The sequence below is a fragment of the Aedes aegypti genome, chromosome 2, assembly GCF_002204515.2.
Source record: "Aedes aegypti strain LVP_AGWG chromosome 2, AaegL5.0 Primary Assembly, whole genome shotgun sequence".
NCBI lineage: Eukaryota > Metazoa > Arthropoda > Insecta > Diptera > Culicidae > Aedes > Aedes aegypti.
In genome coordinates this window covers 396435698-396458145 of record NC_035108.1, presented here as the reverse complement: position 1 = coordinate 396458145, position 22448 = coordinate 396435698, and the positions used below count along the sequence as shown (strand labels likewise).

The 22448-nt window shown below is 36.7% G+C and overlaps 1 protein-coding gene across 5 annotated transcripts in view; it reads right to left on the bottom strand.

Annotated features, from left to right (window-relative positions):
* LOC5572902 (1-phosphatidylinositol 4,5-bisphosphate phosphodiesterase classes I and II) overlaps positions 1 to 22448 on the bottom strand; it is a 235407-nt gene that overhangs the window by 115159 nt on the left and 97800 nt on the right. For all 5 annotated transcript variants that reach the window (XM_021847049.1, XM_021847048.1, XM_021847052.1 and 2 more), the window contains exon 4: positions 9575 to 9721. In XM_021847049.1, the coding sequence (XP_021702741.1) occupies positions 9575 to 9721 (147 nt within the window). The remainder of the gene's footprint in view (positions 1 to 9574; positions 9722 to 22448) is intronic.

The following is a 22448-nucleotide window of genomic DNA, read 5'->3' as shown; positions in this document are numbered from 1 at the left end:
AAATAGTCCTGGACATAGTTAAGTTTTGAATTGATTCACCTTCAGATGTGTGTCCTCCAAAGCTTATGAGTAATTATTTTCAAATGCTCCCGTATTAGCTTCTTCGCCCCCTTTCTGGATTTTTCGCCCCCCAAATTCTGTTTTACAAATTTTCGCCCCCTTGAGCCTGAAAATCGCCCCCAGGAGGGCGAATTCGCCCACTTTGGGAATCACTGCCCTACATCATCTTGTCTTGTGGCGCAGATAAATGAAACACGTGTTATATCAAGTGTATAAATATTGTGTATTATAAGGCGTGTGAAATACGCCAGACTTCAGTGGGCTGGTCACTTAGTGCGAATGACGGAAAAAAGAATTGCGAATATAATATTCAGCAGAGAATCAGTAAAAGGTCAGCGTCCTCGTGGAAGACCACGAATACGATGGCTATACGCAGTGGAGGAGGACCTAGCTACCCTAAACGTTCGGGGCAACTGGAGGAGTGTCGCACAAAACCGCAAAGATGGAGCTCTACAATAGGCCCGGCAATTGCAAGATATCAAGGTAAAATGAGAATCTTGGACAAAAGGGGAGGGACAAAAGGTCGAAAATTTATTTTCAAACAAAGATAAATTTCCCACCAAGCAAATTGTTTACGACATTTTGTCCTTTCGACCTTTTGTCTTTCGACCTTTTGTCCATAAACCACATAGAATACAACTATGGGGCTCTGCACAAAAATCTTTCTCTCTCTTTCACCCCTTCACAAAATTTGTAAACAACAAGGCCAGTAAACGTCAAAATCCCTTGCAAAATCAAAACAGTGCAGAGACCCATAGGACTTCAGCACGACTTTCCCTCGGCAAAACAGATCTCGTGTTTGGTCGTAAAGCATAAATTGGAAAGGCAATCAAAATTGGTATCTGCATTTAATCACCGTAGAACGTTAACTGGGTACCGCCCTGGAGCGATCTATTTCCCGGTTCTGGATGGATTCCTGGAAACTGTAATTAGCAGTACGTGCGTGAATCTGAATGATCCTTCTGGCCACAGGATATAATTGCGTGGTGATAATTGAGAATTATTGCCGGCAGGAAGGTGGTCGTTGCCTGGGTAATTGTACCCGTTCTGTCTGTGTCACCGGGTAAATTGTTGTCCTAGAGTCGTTCAACCATTGCCACACGAACGGGCCTCCTTGTGTACATATTATAATTAAAGGAAAACATCCAGCAAGCATTGTTTACCGAGGACAAAAATTAGATGAAATTAAGTGCGCTGGAAGACACTTCGTAAATTTTGTAAATTATATTTCTTGAAACTTCGTAGTTCTCTGTTGCGTCTAGTGATAATTGTAACGAATAGTTCGAGGAAGGCAGATTTCTGGTCCAATAAAAGGTTTCTGATGGAATATTTTCAACACTTAGACCAATAGTAGTTAAAGCCCCAAAGAAGAAGAGCAACATTCATGAGGTCATTAAATTTTGAGCAAAGCACGTATTATAATATAAAAAAAATGAATGAAATAGAAAGCCCATTTCATTCCATTCTTAATGCATTTTGTTTTGCATACCATTTGATTTCACTAGAGTTTTGGTATAGAACGGTGTTTCATCTACTTATAGGTATTTCACTAAACAGCTCTAAGATTTATTATAGAAAACTATCAGTTCAATTCGAGCAATTGAGATATAAAGAGAATCAAAAAGTAGATTTGAGTATCACCTAGTTAGGGCGAAATAATGGTACAATACTGAAATCTACTTTTTTCATTCGCTTTATCGAGATTCTGCTAACTTTGACCTTAGAAATTAGGCCGAGAAGCGTCAAAGAAAGATTCAGACATCTCGAAGGGAAGAGGCATATCTTTTTGACTAACCAAAACAAAACTGAACGTTTGTTTAAGTTCATCTTGCGCGGTTTCAAAAGTAACGATAAATCACTTGAAGAGAGAACTAACTCTCTCTGGTGGAAGTAATTGAAATCGTTTTCACTTTATTGGTATTTTTCGGTGACGGGTAATGATTTCCGATTTAGAAATTTTACGTTTCGACCTACTTTATTTCGGTCATCTTCAGAAAAAATTCTGCCGACCGTTCGTCCGTCTCGGCGGAATTCTTAATTCTTAAAAATTAAGTATACCGTAGAGACGGACGAACGGTCGGCGGAATTTTTTCTGAAGATGACCGAAATAAAGTAGGTCGAAACGTAAAATTTCCATATCGGAAATCATTACCCGAAATCATCACCGAAAAATACCAATGAAGAGGAAACGATTAAGAGAACGGTGATCAAAACCACAGCAAGAAGTTATTGAAATGAATACAAGAAACAATCTACCATTCTTTAGAGAACGCATTCTGAAGAATTTTATTAAATTCATTCAACAAAAGTGATGTGATATGAAAGCTTTGAAAAAAAAGCAAAAGTTTATATGTCCCTGTAACAGTGCAACATGAAAACATTTTTGAAAGCCTGAAATTTTTTTGTTTTTTCAGAATAACATTCAGTGTCCCGGGTGCCAGCACTTGGGTCATTATACCAAATATTACCGCACGGATGCTAAATGCATGATTTGTGAAGGTTTTTCTCACGCTAAGAACGTCTGTGCTGTGAAAGAAGGTTCCAAAAGACCAAAAAGATATTCATGATCAGTCGAGGATGGATGTGCCAACTGGTGAGGTCGTTATATTGCAGCACCGATTAAAGGTGACTCCCAGTTCTTTTTCCTCCTTCACTGATAAACACCTTTCCCGTGGTGATTGTGGAGATGCAGAAGGATTATTGGTCTCTAGAAGCAACAATCATTACACACTAACATTTTAACCCCATTCCAACTGATTGTAAAACTACACTTTTTTATTAAATTTAGGGGAGGGATTATTAGAGTATGTTTAAATAATTGAGTGCTCGACACTGAAGAAGTCTGTAAGTCGCAGTCGAAATAGGCCTATCTGTCAAGATAGGCAGCATATTAGAGTTTAAAGATATTTGCTCGCCTTACTAGTGATTTTAGTTTTTTTTAATTTCTTTATTAGTATCATTTCAAACATTACATTCATTTCTTATATCTAGGTGTTCTGTGTTATTAGACAACACTATCATCCTAATTTGGTAAAACAAATTTAAGATTTAATTAACATTTTGTTAAATACATATTACATTTGATTTGCCGTAGCAGTTCAGTTTTTTTTACAGGTGAGTTGATTTCACCTGCTTATAAGAGAAAAAAAAAAGTTTTTAATATACTTAACCTAACTTAACCTAAACATATAACGCATTAATCGTGGCAATAGAAGATTGTAATGATTTTTGTCTGAAATTATTAATGATTGTATTTGACATTTGTTCCAATGTTTCAACATTGGATATTCTATGTAACTCATTGGTACTATACCAGGGAGGAAGCCTCAGAATCATTTTCAAAATTTTATTTTGAATTCTCTGCAGAGCTTTCTTCCTGGTATTACAACAGCTAGTCCATATTGGTACAGCATACAACATGGCTGGCCTGAAAATTTGTTTGAATATCAAAAGCTTGTTCTTAAGACAAAGTTTTGATTTTCTATTAATAAGGGGATAGAGACATTTTACATATTTGTTACATTTGGCTTGAATGCCCTCAATGTGGTTTTTGAAAGTTAAATTCTTATCTAGCATGAGCCCTAGATACTTAACTTCATCTGACCAATTTATTGGAACCCCTCTCATCGTGACAACATGTCTACTTGAAGGTTTCAAATAAAGAGCTTTAGGTTTATGTGGGAATATTATTAGTTGAGTTTTGGAAGCATTAGGAGAAATCTTCCATTTTTGCAAGTATGAAGAAAAAATATCCAAACTTTTTTGCAATCGACTACAGATGACACGCAGGCTTCGTCCTTTGGCGGAGAGGCCTGTGTCATCCGCAAACAAAGATTTTTGACATCCCTGAGGTAGCTCAGGTAAGTCAGATGTGAAAATATTGTATAATATTGGTCCCAAAATGCTGCCTTGAGGAACACCAGCTCTTACAGGAAGTCTTTCAGATCTGGAGTTCTGATAATTAACCTGAAGTGTACGATTTGACAGATAACTTTGAATTATTCTAACAATGTATGTTGGAAAATTAAAGTTTTTTAATTTTACAATCAAACCTTCATGCCAAACACTGTCGAATGCTTTTTCTATGTCTAGAAGAGCAAGAAGAATAGCCTTCAGATATGTTGGAACGGATCAAATTCGTTACACGTAAAAGTTGATGAGTGGTCGAATGTCCATGGCGGAATCCGAACTGTTCATTGGCAAAAATTGAATTTTCGTTGATGTGGGCCATCATTCTGTTCAAAATAACCTTCTCAAAAAGTTTACTGATGGAGGAAAGCAAACTGATTGGACGAAAGCTAGAAGCTTCTGCAGGATTTTTGTCTGGTTTTAAAATTGGAACAACCTTAGCATTTTTCCATTCGTCAGGAAAATATGCTAATTGAAAACATTTGTTAAATATATCAACTAAAAATGATAAGCTACTTTCTGGAAGTTTCTTGATGAGGATGTAGAAAATTCCATCATCACCAGGAGCTTTCATGTTTTTGAATTTTTTAATAATAGTTCTCACTTCTTCCAAATCAGTCTCCCAGGCATTTTCGAAAACGTTCTCTTGATTGAGAATATTTTCGAACTCCTGAGTAACTTTTTTTTTTTTTCCTTCAACTTTATTTGGTCGGCCGCTTTGTCCACTTGGGCACCACTGGGCCAATTTCCTATAACTAGATACATTTGTTTTGTTCTCTAGCCTAAATCTATTTATAGTGCATGGTTCCTCATTCGTCATCTCACACAAAGATGTGAAGAGCGTTATGCGCTTACCACAATGAGTCGTTGTTCATATCCATATTCAGAATCCATTGTTCATTGCGTTGGTCCGGTTTGCCGATTGTGCTGTGTTGAGGCTGCTGCCTGCGAAGAGGGTCTGTTTGCCGCAGTTGCTCTCTGATGAAGCCAGAGGATGGACGTCCCTCCATCGTCCTCCGTGACGCATCTTCGAGGGACTGGGCTGTGTTTTTGTTGGGGGGTTGGGAATCAAACCCATGACCATCCGCTTAAAGCGAACGTGTAGCCAACTACGCCACATTGACCCCCCATGAGTAACTTCATTTTCAATTGGACTAGTAAGTCCTAAATTAAAATTGTGCGCACTTTCAAACTGAATAGCAAGTTTTTGAGCTTTTTCGCAATTAGTTAGTAATAATTTGTTTTCCTCTTTCAATGCCGGTATTGGCTTCTGAGGTTTTTTCAAGATTTTAGATAATTTCCAAAAGGGCTTAGAGCCAGGGTCCAATTGAGAAATTTTATTTTCAAAATTTTTGTTTCTTAATTGAGCAAAACGTTTCTTGATTTCTTTCTGCAAATCCTGCCATATAATTTTCATAGCAGGATCGCGAGTGCGTTGAAATTGCCTTCTCCTCACGTTTTTAAGACGGATCAAGAGTTTAAGATCATCGTCTATAATCACGGATTCAAATTTTACTTCACATTTTGGAACTGCAATGCTCCGGGCTTCAACAATGGAATATGTTAAAGTTTCAAGAGCATTGTCAATATCAAGTTTAGTTTCTAAAGAAATGTTAACATCAAGATTAGAGTCAACATACGTTTTATATATATTCCAGTCGGCTCGTAAATAATTGAAAGTGGAGCTGATAGGATTGAGAATCGCTTCTTGGGATATTTGAAATGTAACAGGGACATGATCAGAATCAAAATCAGCATGAGTAATCAGTTGGCTACAAAGATGACTAGAGTCGGTTAAGACCAAATCAATCGTAGATGGATTTCTAGAAGAGGAAAAACAAGTGGGGCTATCAGGGTATTGAATTGAGAAATATCCTGAAGAGCACTCATCAAATAAAATTCTGCCGTTGGAATTACTTTGAGAATTATTCCATGACCGATGTTTGGCATTAAAGTCACCAATGACAAAAAAATTTGACTTATTGCGAGTCTATTTACGCAAGTCAGTTTGGAGCAAATTGACTTGCTGCCCAGAGCATTGAAAAGGCAAATAGGCAGCTATGAAAGTATATTTACCAAACTGTGTTTCAACAGAAACACCTAAAGTTTCAAAAACTTTAGTTTCAAATGATGAAAACAGTTGATGTTTTATACGCCTATGAATGATGATTGCAACTCCCCCACATGCCCCATCAAGTCGATCATTACGATAAACAAAAAAGTTAGGATCTTTTTTTAGTTTGGATCCAGGTTTTAAATAAGTTTCGGTAATAACTGCTATATGCACGTTATTAACCGTCAGAAAATTAAACAGCTCGTCCTCTTTACCATTCAGAGAACGAGCATTCCAATTTAAAATATTTAAATTATTATTTGGATCCATTAGAAAAACGTAATCCAATAACAATTTGATTTGTAAATTTTACACCTACTTGGACTGCTTCAGTCATAGTGGTGGCTTTGAACATTGCATCAATCATTAGATTCAATTGTTCAGTTAGAAAATTAAAATCAGAGGCAGACATGTCATGTGATTTCCCATTGGAATTTCCGGTAGACGAAGAAGCGGAGTTACCTGTGGCGGTAGGGTTTTTTCCATTTGATTTGAAACAAGTAGAATGGGTACCCATGGATCGAACAGGGGAGGAGTTCGAATTTCCTGCTACGATATCGGCAAAGGATTTACCGTGGGTAGATACATTCGAAATTGAAAGATTCGAACGGCTACCCGACGGATTAAAATTAGTTTGTGAATGAGCATGATTATGATCTTCCTGATGGGTATGATTCATGATCAAGCGATCGTTAACTGAAAAATGAGTATTGTTCGATACTCTACCAGGCAAATTCCGGAAACGACCGTTATCGTAACGGATATTATCTTTCATCTGCCTGGCACGAGCCTCAATGACCCTTTTGCGTGAAGGACAATTCCAAAAGTTGGACTTATGGTTAGCCCCGCAATTACAGCATATGAATTTGGTGGTATCTTCCTTCACTGGACAGACGTCTTTGGCGTGAGAAGAACCTCCGCAAATCATGCATTTAGCATCCATGCGACAATTTTTTGTACCGTGACCCCACTTTTGGCACCGACGGCACTGAGTGGGGTTCTGGTAATTTCCTCCAGGTTTCTGGAACTGTTCCCATGTCACACGGACATCAAACAAAAGTTTTGCTTTTTCTAAAGCTTTAATATTATTTAGTTCTTTTTTGTTAAAGTGAACTAAATAATATTCTTGAGAAAGCCCTTTCCGAACAATGCCAGATTGGGTTCTCTTTTTCATAATGATTACTTGGACTGGGGAAAATCCAAGTAAATCATTTATTCCATTTTTGATCTCTTCAGGTGACTTATAGTCACTTGAGAGACCTTTCAAGACAACTTTGAACAAACGTTCAGTTTTGTCGTCATAAGTAAAAAAAATGTGCTTCTTCTCTTCAAGATGTCTAAGAAGAAGTTCACGATCTTTAAGAGTTTCCGGCAAAACGCGACAATCTCCTTTCTTTGCGATTTGGAAGGAAACCTTGATTCCCCTAATGGAGTTCAAAATCCCCCAAATTCGGAACAACTGACCACGATAGGCGGCACTCTTTGCTTCCTCACTTGAATCAAAGAGCCTGGGCTAGAGGCTGCTTCGATTTGGTGTTCGGAAAATTTGTCTAGAGCATCGAACTGATTGCTCATTTCGATACAATTATTCATTTCACCCTTGGAAGAAACTTCGCATTCCGGGGAAGCGTCCTTTCTTCCATTCTTGCCACGTGTAGTGACAGTTTTAAAACCCACTTTTTTGGAAGGAAGTAGTGAATTCAGAGATTCACCCTTCCTTTTGTTAGTTGTTGATACCATGTTTAGTTAATAAACGAGAAAGACGTGACCGTCGAGAGGTTTTTTCCCAAGACGGTGTCCAAGAAGGATTACCACCGCTAGCTTTCGCCAACGGGTTCAACGAAAAATCGAAGGCACGGGTCCAAACAAGGATCGTAAAGGGATCAATAGTAGAAAAAATAGTACTGAAAAGTACTGTTTTAGTAGCACTGAAAAGTACTGTTTTATTGCTTTAGGTAGTTTTTAAGAAAACTTCCAAGAGCAGAGAGAATTCGTGTACGCACAGCACGAAGGTACGATGCGCACTGGCTAGTGATTTTAGTATTTTATGTTGTGCAAAAAGAACTTGTTAGAACTTTCCGACGCTGTTACTGATCAATAATAAGAGAGCTGCTAAAATGTGCACTTCGAGAGTAACCAGAAAATCCCATCCCTTATTCATTTTAATCGAAGTGCAATTCTTACCAGTTCCGATAAATCACGGAATAACATTGACATGTACAGTCACTAGTCAGTCTATGCTATGAGCAGGCGTTGCAGAATTCGTTCTCATTTGAGAATGAAGCACGATCAAAGCAAGCAAAGAAAAACATGCCATCTGTTGCGGTCCACGATCGTCATTGTATCGCAAGGTGTAACAAGTCTGATAACTGGAAGCAGCGAGCGGGAGCCCCAACGAGAGAGCGATGATAAAATCCATTTTTCTCGCTTGTTTACCGTTGGGGATAGGTGTTTTTCTTTACTGGCACGATAAACAATCCACGAATTTCCAATAACAACAGTGTCCCCCAGGCTTGGAGCATGTTTAGAGGGGTTTTATCATGCACTACTATCCCCCCAATCTGATCAAACTTGTAGCAGTATACGATAAACAGTCTCTCATAATGTGCAGCATGTTATGATAGTTACAGAGAGCGATACGTGAGAGATTCTCTCAATTTTCTCAGGATTCAATCCCTGGCTATGAGCTTGTATATATAATGATACTCGTGAACTAGATCAAGTCCTAGATACTAGTGTTGAATGGATGAATATGATTCAGAACCGTTTTCAGAAGCCATACAAAAAACATGGTAGGATGAGATCTTAATTTTCAAACATTCCTCCTAATGGGCAACAATTTATTAATCGTTGATTTCTTTGTCAGCTTACAAGCACAACTAGAACCAACCAAGGGGAAATTAATTATCGCCTGCCAAAATCTCCCACATGATGACAGATTTTGCTTCTTTTGAGGATAGTAAAGGAAAAAGACAATGGCTCGTGTCGCCATGTGAGCACCATTGATGCGTGACGGTAGTGACAGGCTCTATGGTCTTTCTCCTAAAGCGACATGACGCTTTGTTGGGCTTGGGAGTGCCTCATCAAGAGGCAACCAGTTTAGATCCAATTTTTTTTTCGATTAGTTATCAAAAGACAGTGGGTTTTCTATATTTTAAGCTTGTAGGCCGAAATTTTTTTTAAGTATCACGTTCAATGTTACTGTTCTGTTATAAGTTTATTCAATAGCCGTTTCTATTCTCATATGTTAATTCAATCGTGAAAGAGACAGAATAAAAGTCTACGATTTTACAAAATCGAGTTTTTTTGGATACCAGATGAAACAAACAAAATGTCACAAGTTCATGTACTTTAAGTTTTCTAACAGATAAATAAATTATCTATATGATGTTTACATTCATTCAAACTGAATATGATTATCTTTACTTTAAACTGTGAATCGTAGAATTGTTAGCTCCACCGTTAAAACAGAAATAATTAGTTCATACTCACCCTTGGCTTTTTAGCGTACGGACCTGTGCGTACGTCACGAATTGTGGCAATGTCGAGGAAGTACATTTCATGATTCTGGTCCACCCAATAGAGGTAGAATCCTTTGGCATCTACTCGAACTGTCACTGGCGTCCCGGTGCAGGATTCCTGTGGAAGAAACAATGCAGTTCATTAGTTTGATATAAGCTTTAAATGATTATTATTCGCGTAATGCACTATGGCAAGAGAGCATAAGTTATATTGTTGTAATGTTTTTGAGATTTTATTAGTTTCCCATATAATTAGATAACTGACTGAAAGGAAGATTCAATCTTCAGATTGTTATTTTGGCAAATTGAATGCCTAATAATTGATATCAATCGATAAATTTGGATTTTTTCTTTATTCTTCATTGTCAATTTTGTATTCCCAAATTTTCAGAACAAAAAAATGGATTGAATTTCATAACTGAATGTTAAAAACATAAAAAACGAACAATCGAACATTGTTTATTTCGTGCTGACGGACATCCACATTAATCTGCGAGCTGTCGAAATAAACCTTTTTACCGATAGCTGATATTTCCACACGGCAATCCTACAGCTGGCAGCCGAGTGTTATAAACAATCTATAACCATGCTACAGTAAACCGCAAGATGCAAAGAAGAAAGATGAAACCGAACAGGATTTTCTTCGTGTTTTTGGCTCTACGTTACCACTGCAACCTGGCCTGCCTCTTACGGTTGGTTATTAGCTTTAAGGGTTTTCTACTTAAATGTGTGTATTTTGTCCACGCACAATAAAAAGCTATACCCAAAATATCGAGAAAATTTTCTCATCAGAAAAATCTTAAAATGGAAACGAACCCACTGTCTTCGAATTGGTTATTCGAAGTTTTACTCATTAGGCTAGCTAGAAGCTAAATATAACAAGTGGTTTCCGTATAGAATAACAATAACGAACATTCCATTGCTTATAAACAAATTTAAAGATTCCTTTGAATATTGAATAAGAACTCAGTGCTGAAAGACTTTATTGCTCGTTCATCATTACCCTTGGCTCGCACAACAATTGAGTCAGTGCACTATATATATACACTATAGGGGGAGATCCCCCAGTGTCGGACAGCACCCAATACCGGACAAAGTCGAAACATTGAGAAATCATGGTCCAATCAAGATGGTGTATTAGTAGAAAAGAAAGCTCTTATGTAGACTAATATTTGCGTAGAATAACACATCCTTGAAATATTCATGCCTTTTTAAAAAAGTAGAAAAGTTTGAAAATCTTTAAAAAATTGACGTATCTTCTTAATTATGAGCCTATTTAGTAATTATTTTGAATATGAAAAAATACTTTGGATCCCGCAAACATGATCGAACATAACCCTAATTTGATAGTATGAATGTATTTTGTACCATAATTGAAGTAAATATGTACAAATTACAATTTTGGTTAAGCATCTCCTGTCCCTCAGTTTCGGACAGCTTGATTTGTTATATGATATCTTTGTAATTATTGCATCAGTGTCTCAAAATACATTCATTTTTCATGGTTTCCGTCGATCATGGTATCAAACATGCAATAAAATTAAGAAGAATGAACATTCAGAACAACATCGTAAAATGTGCTATTTTTCATCATATATGAAAGAAGTTTTTGATAGGCATATTGCAAACTAAGAAAAACTCAAATTATTCTTGTAAATGTTGCAAATGCATTGAATTGGTAATTATAAACTATTCCTATAGTGTACACATTCAATGATGTTCAAATTTACAGAATTCGAGGCATTTCCAGATCGTGTCCGGTATTGGGTGCCACCTTTCAAGATCGAACAATTTGGTACTAAAATACATCATCAAAATGCAATGTCAAAATTCATATTTATATTTTCAAATTTATTTTTGTACACTATAAAAATGATGATATTTATCATAAATGGGTAACACGAGCCCATTAAATCAATATTTTTCGAATTATGAATTTAGTGGCTTAAGTGTCCGGTACTGGGGGATCTCCCCCTATACATATCGACATCCGTGGGTCGTACCTAGTTACAAAAGAGGAAGTGCATCCCTTACAAAAGTTTGATGTCACCTCTTAAAAAAAACAAACAAAAGTGTTGGGTCTATGTTGCCAACCTCTTTGTTCAGTGGTTCCCAACCTCTTTGTAGCTGCGACCCCCTTTGAAGCTCTTCAAACATCCCTCGGACCCCTAAAAACGGTTGATATTAAAATCGATAAATATTCTTGGCACTCATACTCAAAACACGTGGAGAATGCAAGAATTCTGCTATCATTCTTCGATGAAGTCCAGTAAGACTCTAGTCAAGAGTTTTCCAATTATCTTCCGAAGAATCCGATAAGGAACCATGAGAAAGTTGTGCTTATTCTGCGTGGCGTGTGAGGTAAGACGAGTTGAATGAGGTGACAATTGTCGACTCGCTCCCATTTGATAAGCATTAATCGTCACTCGAGGTGAGAGCGACTCATCTCGACTCACACGCCGCACAGAATAAGCACAACTATCTTGTCAAAATCCTAAAAAATCGTAAGGCAATTTTAGTCACAATATGTTTAAGAGTAAGTAAATTTTTTACCTGTTTTAGCAAATGATTTTGTTAAGCAAAAGCTTGTGGAAGATTTCCACCGCTAACATCTCAAACGATTTACAGAAAGATTTGAGCAATTTCCTCATGTATCCTCTAAAAATTTCACAAGAAATCCGGAAAGATCTAACCAAAACATTTTATAAACATTTTGTTAAATATCACCCTTTCGAGGCTATAAATAAATATTGCTAGAAACTTGCAAATGTGCTTCTGAAGAGCCAACTATAGGTTGTAGAAAAAATTCGTTGGCAAAATCACCATAAACTCTTCGAAAAAATTGACAGCTATCTGTCAGGAATCTAACCGAAGGTTCCTGGCGGATATCTGACCAAGTTTCTGTCAATAAATACTACTAGAGATATTTTAAGAAATCACTCCTAATCCTGCTGATAGATTCGAGTGGATTCCGCGAATAATTTGAGTGTACAAAATGAAAAGTTTCGTATTTCTTCAATTCCGTCAATAATTTACCAGACTTCCAAATAAATTTGAAGATCGTCGAAATCACAGTTAAAACAATAGTATGCAAGGAATTTCCTATTCATACCTCATTAGACGAGCTTAGATTGATTTTCAAGCTCACGTTGGAAAAAAAATCCAGCAAGGCCGGAGAAGAAACTTTGAACGACTAACAGAGGTTAAATTCTGAGAAAATTGAGAGAATCTCTCACTTATCGCTCCTTGTAACAATCATGAACTGCAACACATCATGAGAGTTGTTTATCGTCTAGTTCTACAGATCTGATTATATCGTAGTACCCCCCTGATGTTTGTGGAATAAAAGTTGAACAAACCACTCTCCAGCATAATTAAATTGTTTGAACTGTTATTCAGCTACTAATGTAACTTGGGTTGCTATAGGATGTTTGATCATACCATTAGAGTAAAACACTTACCCCCAATGGTGAATAAGCGAGAATAATGGGCTTTATGATCGCTCTCTATTTATGGTTCTCTATTGCAGCTGCTATTTATCAAGTTGGTTACAACTTGCGATACAGATGCGATGTTTTTCTTCGCTTTGATCGTGCTTCGAAATCAATCGTGCTTCAAAATCACACACCGAGTAATTCGACCTGACAAGCTCTGATATTGAATGAATGTTATCAGTATTGGCCTTGTTGAAAGTTAAATAAAATAAGCTACATTTTTGTAGTATAGAAACAGCAACTAAACGCTTATTTGAAATAGCTTCGCGGACTCCCTGAGAAGACGTCACGACCCCCTAGGGGTCCGCGAACCACCGGTTGAAAAGCCCTGCTATATATGTTCACAAGATATGGAAATACAATTGATTTAATAATGAAAAGAAACTATTTCGGTAAACACATCATGCGATAGCATTTTATTTGTATTATTAATTTCATATCAATCACATCCATGTTCGCATAGTCGACGCAATCGCCAATGTGACCAAAGTGTTTTTTTTTTTTCATTGATATGCATTTTTTACCTAATAATACACTTGTTAGACATGGGTACAGTGCTTATTTGTTCTGACATATTTGAATTATAAGAGGAAAACGGATTGACATGAGCACATACACCAGCTCTCCGAACAAACATCCTAGAATTTATTTGGATAGTTTAGCGTATAATCCAGATTTCTGAAACAGTGAACTGCGCTTACGTCCATTCATAAAATTGTCCATCAAATTCACTTATTGGACGGATAAAATGATATATGCGTTTGCAGATGACAAAAGTACGAAATCAATAAAAAAAAATGACCGAAATTGCTGAAAGATTCAAGAATGCAGCCAGGAACACAAAACCGCATTTTCCCAGAAATGATAGTGCTGATGGTTACGTCGACTATGTGAACATGAGCACTGCAATTTTTAATACGTTTGAGAATGTGATTTTATACTTGCATATCCAAATCAGGCTTACCTTAATCAACCATCAACTCAAGCGTCCAATCTGACCTTCATCCAATATCTTTTGCATCTAATTGAAATGACTCAAATTTAATTTCCACTCAATTTCACGCACCCAGCTTCCACACTTTTCGACGACGCTTCCATTTAGCGCTGTTTGGTCTCCACTTTTACCTGGCGTTCATGTTCTGACGCGCTTCCGGTGGAAAATGGCTGCCGCGTCTCGATCCATTGCCAACAAAATAGGGAGAAGCTGTGTTAATTGAATCAGACCAGCACTTTGAACAATAGAAGCCTTCGTGCTGCGCCGTCTGTCGGTTACACCTCGTAAGGATTCGTCATCATTTGAAGCTCTTGCTAGCTTTCTTGACGAATTAAGTATGCATTTAATTTATGCTACGTGTATGTTAGAGTGGTTCAACTTTATTACTCTTAAAAACAATAGTTCAGTTTTATTGTTCGATAAGCTTTAACTTCTTGCAATTAAATTCTGTGATAACACATATATTTTTCATCCTGGTATTCAACTGCTCATAATTCTATTGAGAAAAAAGAGCTACTCTAGCCTCAAATCCTTCGCAACCCACCAAAACTGTTGCAACTTGACTGCACACTGTCAGTTTCATGTCTCGGAAAATAGCGGCATTTATATCACAATCATGCACATCAAATTGACATTAATGTAAGCATTTTACACATCCTACGCCAACAAAGACGACAACATTGGCAACGATATGATGATAGCTGCCATCCCACGCCCACTATGCATATCCTTTACCCTTCTCATAGCCAATATGACGCTTTAAACAACAAACTACACATATAGTGCTTCGCCGTGCTTCGGGACGATTCCATTGGGATGATAAAATTTAATAAATGTTTAATTTTATGCCATCCGTAGCTACGTGCACCACGGGAATTCAGCGCACTACATAAGTGATGCTAGAGTTCGTCCAAATCTCCGATGAATATTTTGCAGAACGAGTGAATTCCCAGTTGGTTGCATTTCATAGCTACTCTCGTTGTTTCATTGTTCGATTCGTTTTGAAATATAAACTTCGCTTCCGACCATTGTACAGAGGAGTAACAATAACAAATTCTAGGCCATAATTTAAAATTTGAAGATTTTAGATTTTTGATTCCACTGCATTATTTAAACAAAGTTATGCTGCATGCTGTAGCTACATGGATGAGTCGTAAAAAAAGTTGTAAAATATGATGTTACAAACTTGGTTTATTGACATGCTGTCGAAGGACAAAACGTCGAAATATTTATTTTTTCGAAAAATAATCCTTCTTCCACATTTTTTTCGTTTCCTTACAACTCTCTTTTCGACGTTTTGTCCCTTCGACGTTTTGTCCTTTCAACATTTTGGCCGAAAGTTTTTTCTTTCAGAGTTTTGTCACCCAACCTGCAAACTTATCGTATTTTTCGAAGTTTTTAATTTGTTTTTTTTTTTTTTAATTCAAATCTTTTTCCATCATATATTGTTTAACCACACTTTTTTGATTATAAATACAAGAAAATCTTCTGCACAAAACATTCCAATATATTGTATCATTTGTTTATTTTAGAGGTAGTTTGAAATAACAAGTTTAAAGTAATTTTCTAACGACTTCAATATTAAAAATGTTTCCAAATACGGCACGATACGGCAAAGTTTCGGTCACAGTATGAGACTTGAAGATGCTACCTATAGTTACAGCATAAAGCTCTTCCGCCTTTCTTCGCCCTTGAAATTTCAACCCAAATTACTCCTGTGTGCATGGGTGATTTTTACTTTTGTACTGCTTGTAACTTTCCAACGCCTCTACCTACATCATGAGTGGTTCAGGATATGAACCATAATTTTATTTACACCCACCGCCCACTGAAAGACCAGCATTTTTTAAACCGCAGTCAATTGCAGCATGCACATTCCAACAGCGTGGGTTTTTAATTCGCAACAAAAGTGGCCTTCAATCAAACACGTAACGTGTCAAAATGGGATAATGATTCATTTTCCATAATGTAGACCAGTGGTGCTCATCCTGCGGCCCGCGGGCCGCATGTGGCCCTCTGAGCCCAAGAATGCGGCCCGCGGAACACTTTTGGAGAAAAGAAGAAAATTCTTATTCTACAATTACAAAAGTGCATAACATTTAGTAAGGACTTTCAATACTTTCAAAGAAATGGGGAAAAACTCGTACTGGTCATTATTACTTTTGTGATTCTTGTTTAAATGTTTTGGGATCTCTTATTAAATACGTCGTTGGGAAAAATGATATTATCATATGTAACGGACAAATAACTGATTTAATGCTGAAAAATGTGAATATTTTCATAATAATTTAAAAAATCTGGATTTGATCTTGATTCTGAATCTGTTTCGTTCACAATTAATTATTTTCAATGTTTGTATTCACAGGCAGAATCCTTCATAAAAATCAAAACAATTAATCTGCAAATCATTCTGATTCATTTCTTAGAAACAAAACCAATAAACTTTTTCAACCCTTTCTCACAGATTTAGTCGACATTTTATCTGTCAATATGGCGTTTTTAAAATTAGTTCCTGAGCAAAAGGTTAATGCGCAGGAGAAATTAACAGTGATAAGGAGAGTTTTGTTAATACATTTAAAAACAGCTGGGACGGAAAGTCAATCAGACCTTTTATTTTATTTTATATGAAAAACACTCTTTTTTTTTCATTATTTAAATCTCATTTGCATATTCTGAGTTTTGGGAATTTTGAATCATTAAATCAAGTGTGTGCATGAATGAGGCCAAATGTAACATAATCGATTTCTTTGCATCGATCTTCTCTTCTGCGAATAAAAGTGACAAGTTTCTTTGCCCTTTTTTACGCTAGTCAGCGAAGTAATCTTACGTCCTGAGATGGAAACATGCCGAAAAATTTTAATCTTCTCTCCTCTATTCACAGAAGAGAAAGTCTATAGAAAGAAATCTATCGTGCTACATTTTATGTGACACAAAAACTATAAACTGTTGGAAAAACGTTTACTTGGTATTATTGATGCGTAAGTTTTTCAAAACTTTTGTGAAATATATTTTTAACTAACATACGGTCAGAAACTATCTAATTTAGCTGATTTATTGGGCTTATTGCCTGCATCAAACTGCAAAAGCTTTGTGTGTAGTATTTTAAGTGTACATCTTGAAAATGGTTTCCTGCGAGACGAGCAAATAAACAACGGTTAGCACTGGTAGAAAAAAATGTGTTCAAATTGAATGACCAAAATGTTGGAGACCGCACCGCTCAAATTCAAATATCCCAATGCGGCCCGCTGCTCTGACGAAAAATCACGATTTGGCCCGCAACGTGCTCCAGCTTGAGCACCACTGATGTAGACAAATGTGCTGTGTCTGCAGGGAATATTGTATAAGCCATTTTACGAGACGTTCGAATGACGTTTTCTGGCGGGCCGCTCAGTGTTGTTGTTCAAAAAACTAGCATGATATCTGAATGGCGCTGGTCACATTTTTGTTGCCGATGACTTCCCCGTCTCTTTCAGCGCATGTTTCTACCCGGTTTATATGTATTACAGGTAACGTAGATGAAAAATATCTTCCCTGCCTACTGATTTAAATTTTACATGCGAACATTAAAAACTTTGTTGCATTGCCACCAGCGCCATTATTGAATATGCTCCTTCCAAATGTAGCGCTAGAAGAAACGTAAATAAATCGGCCCGCCAGAAATTTTCAAAGCTGGTAAACAAACGGAAACCATATGATTCGAAACGTCTCATAAAATGGCTTATAGCATTATTGTAATAAATACGCAACCACTGACAACAAAGTGCGTCAAAATGTTTCGAATTCCATGAGACGTATTTCATGGATATCCTTTACAGAAAACCGCGGCATAATCCTGTGCATATGAAACAAACTGCACAGATATCAAATAACATGCTACATAAACATTGCCCGCTGATTTATGTCTGTTTCAGATGGAAGCTCGAATTCAGTGCACTTCATTAGTTTGCTATTTTTTCTTTTTCATCTTGCTCTGTTATGCGAATCCAGAGTTTCAAGGATATGCGCTAGGGGAAATTTATTACGCAATTTTACAACGATTTTCATTTTCGATGCAAATATGGCCCAGTTGTTTAGTAAATGGTTATTCTGGACTTAATTAGCAAACGTCAATTGCTTGATCAACCGGAACTTATTTAACTCTTTCGAGGGGTATTAATTGTAAACCCTCCTTGCATGTGACGAATTATGAGAACAATCTAGACAGACATTTTTTTTTTGATTTTCTGTCCATTTACAAATAGTTTAAATTACATATGTGTTTGATTCTAAGCATTTAAAAGGCACAGAAACGGTTGAGGATACCGTGAAACCTCTATTAGAAGGGACTAGCAATCCATCGAAGTGACCACTTTTTGAATGCTTCAAAAATCTTTTTTGCGGTAAACCATACCTTATGTTTTTGCGTAATAAGTTAATTGTAAACCATTTCAATAACTTCTGATGATACCACCATGACTGTTCTTACTGTAATTGCTACTCCGTATTTGACTGGAGAAATCAAAATTACACAGGGAATCAAAAGAAGTAGCTTATGAATAGCATATCATATGCACACCATCCATCAATTTCGAGGACTCCAAACTTAGTAATGTCAATAACAGCGCTGGTCACGTCTTTACGGTCATCGGAGAAGGGAAGGAATGTTTGTCAATGCTACTATATATCGAGATCACCTCTGCATTTCCATGGTTTTTTACAGGAAGTTTTGTTAGTCGGAGGGTTTAAAAGCTACATGGTTAGGATTCAACTTGGTAAATAATGCGATTCATGTAGCCTTAATTGAAAGTCATATATTGCATCGACGTAACACCGCTAGCGCATGACGGCTCACCATAGTAGCATGCCCGAAAGAACTTAAAACTATTGAGAATCAGAGCTACAGGTCCAAAGCCTTGATAAAGGTGGATGGTTGTAATAGCTATGACCGTGGTCATCATGTAAACAACAAACGGACAATGCTGTATCTTATCAGCACCGAGGAGGCAGCCCCTCTAGCACGATGTAGGTAGCGCAACCCTGGTTAGGTGGCCTATCGAAGACTCTTTACCAACCAAGAAAGGCAAAAGTAGAGCAAACGGCAACAGACCCGGCAACGAAAAAAGGACAACGATTGGAAAGTTGGAACTTGAAACGTGAGAACTTTTAATAAACCCGCGCGTGTTGGGCTCTTGGCTCGTGAACTGCGGAATGTCGGCGTGAACGTGGCAGCTATCCAGGAAATACGCTGGCCGAGAACTGGAGAACACGAATTCCGAGCGGTGGACCGCATTGCCAACACTTCATTCAAGTACCACATCTACAACAGCGGTGGCGACAGAGTTGGCTTCATAGTGATTGGGAAGCAGAATTATTCGGTGGTTTTACGTCCGATCTCCGAAAGGCAACACGCCTTCCACTAACATAATCGCTTATCAAAGTGAATCCTGTGACCCAAAGATCCTTCTCATCAACACACATCCCTCCCAGTAACTTTTGTGGAGATGCAGAGGCAAACACGGTCTCCAAATAGCAAAGGTTACACACTAACATTCCTTCCCCCAATCCCACCTGACTGCAAGGACGTGGCCGGCGCCGTTATTGACCCTCTATAAATAGAGGCACTGAATTATGCACACTGAAGAAGATTATGGCCAATCCCAGCCGAACTTCTAGTTGATGCTTTGTGCATTTTCACTGACTTCGGTCAATCACGGAATAGCAACCATTGATAAGTGTAGTCAGTCTAAGCTAAGCTAAGCTATTTGACGTTCACTTTGTTGACAAAAAATGCCACAGGGCTTTTAGTTTTAACACTGGGGTTGTTCCTATCTGACATTTCGGAAGGGACACGGAAAACAAAATTTACCCAAAATTTAAGTTTAAACCAAGTAGTGTGACAAAATCACAAAAACCGTAAAAAATGTATCCGGACCTAAACCAACGAAAATTATTTAAAAAATTGAGTAAACATATGTTTCTGGTCTAAATTTAAGCGTTTGGTACTAAAATTGGAACAGGGACCCTGTTGTCGAACTTTAATCAGTATACAAAAAGCAAATGTACTTACACGAATCGAATAAAGTAGACTTCAGTTGGCAGGCCACTTAGTACAAATTATGGAAGAATTTAGTAGAACATCAAAGCCTCTTAGGTTTACTTAGCTTGTTTATATGATAGTTTCAATTTTTAAAAGCTTTATAGATCTCAAATTTTCAAAAAAAAAAAAATTGCAACATTTTATTTAAATTACGTTTCTAGACAACGTCGAATATTAATTCCAAAACATCGAATGGATAAAACGTCGAAGGAACAAAACGTCGAAATTAAAAGAATTGAAACGGGAAAGAAAGCTTCTTGGGTGGATGATTCTCTTCTGAAAGAATAAGAAATATATGTAATAAATTAATGCTCTGATTGAACACTAATACATTTCAGTCATATTTCGATGGTTCAAGACTAGTTGAAAATCAACTAAATCCTGAGATTTTAGGCATACAAATCTTGAATAACGGGATTCTTCTCTACATACTATCAATATTCAATGCAAATATGTAGATAGACCGATATGAAATGATCCATAAAACAGACAATTTCCTCTCATCTTTGTAACAAACGATTTTATAAAATAATTGTAACCATTACTTCCACCGAAGCATGTCCGTTATTCCGTGCGTCCGCCTTGCCAGAGAGAAGCCGAGAATATCCACAATAGAATGACATCGTAATCATTGGCAGAAGAGGCACCACAATTTGATGGAAGAGTGGATGTTGATTCAATTAGAAGCATCATACTGAGATCGCAATCTACTACAAGTAGTATCGCTCTCGGGTTAGCCTCCATCTGCTGAAGTGTTGACCCCAGTTCAATCAGGTTTACTACAACATCGTACAGTGGAGATAGTCAGGAGTGATCGCGAAGAAATCAATGAAATTTTGTGATGAGCCACATACTTCTTCACACAACTTTTTAATCTGATTGGATTATAGATGACACTGCGGAACACGATTTTGTCTCAAGCATCAAAATACCGCTATTTAGTCGATTAAGGGTTGTTGAATCCATTGCTGTTTTCAAAAATATCATAGCACGTCTAGTTTTTTAGATATTGGCTATTCAAAATGCATGACTATATTAGCCAACTTGCATGCAAGTTTGACAACTTGTAAGGCAATTTATTTGCTTAATTTGTCACAAATTTCAAACTTTATAAGTATAACAAAACTTATTAGCACAGTTCATAATACTATCGATGTTTAAAAGTTATTTTTTGGTGTTTTAGAAAAGTATTGTTTTTCGCCATATGGGAGAAACGGAGAGTTTAGTATGGAGACTGCAAGCATGTTGAAAAAATCGATTTAACTTTAATTTTATCGTGCAATTTCAATGAAATTTTATCTGAAATGAAAGTTGTAGTCTTATTTTGCATGCTTGCTGGATTAGATCACAGAAAAGTTTGATAAATCATACTTTAAATTTCATGTAAACATCAATTAAACTAGTGTTTTATACAACTTTGGCGACCTGTAGCTAAAAATTGTGACGTGCAGGGGCATTTCTGAAAACGGCATCAGATTCAGCGACCCAAAATCTACTAGAGACACACAATTTGATCCTTGAGACACGCAAAAAGATCATTTTTGTTACGCTGTGTGATCTAAGGACTGTTCATTTTATAAAGTGGACACTTTGTTTATGCTTTTTTTTTTTATTTATTGATAAAATCGTAATCGGTTTTCTGTGTATTATTCTAAAATGCTATAAAAATATAAAATCTTTGAAAATGCTTTTGGTTGAAGAGCAAAATAGTTTTTCCAAAAACTCTTAAAAAAAGCTGTCCGTCAAAGTTTAACATTATTTTTCGCAAAACAAAAATCCTTATTTTTATGAACAAATTGTATGTTTGTATCCTTTACTATTCTACTAAAGGTAAAGCTTTAAAAATATCAATTATATTCCACCATTCTATGACATTAGGTAACTTTAGTGATTTACCCATTTATGACCAAATTTGCTGATACACCATCCTTTCACTCCCAGCAAAAGAGAACAGTAAAAAGCGTGTTCAAAACTAGTTTGGATTACTAAAGAAACTAAAAGTCTCATACTTTTAAAATCATGTACGCATATTTATCGATCTACAGCAAATTGTAAACAGTTTTCTCCGAATTTTTCAATTGGTAATCTCAGAATAACATATTATGAAAATAATATGTGGAAAATAAAATCGATTTTATTACAGCAGTGTAGCCAATTTTGATGATTGTCAATGTACTTTGATAGGTCTTCTAAGAATAAAGCAATTGTGTTTCTGTTGTGCTTTGAATGTGACGTGGGGACTTACTAAGTAACTCTATGAAGGCGTAAGTTATTTTTCATA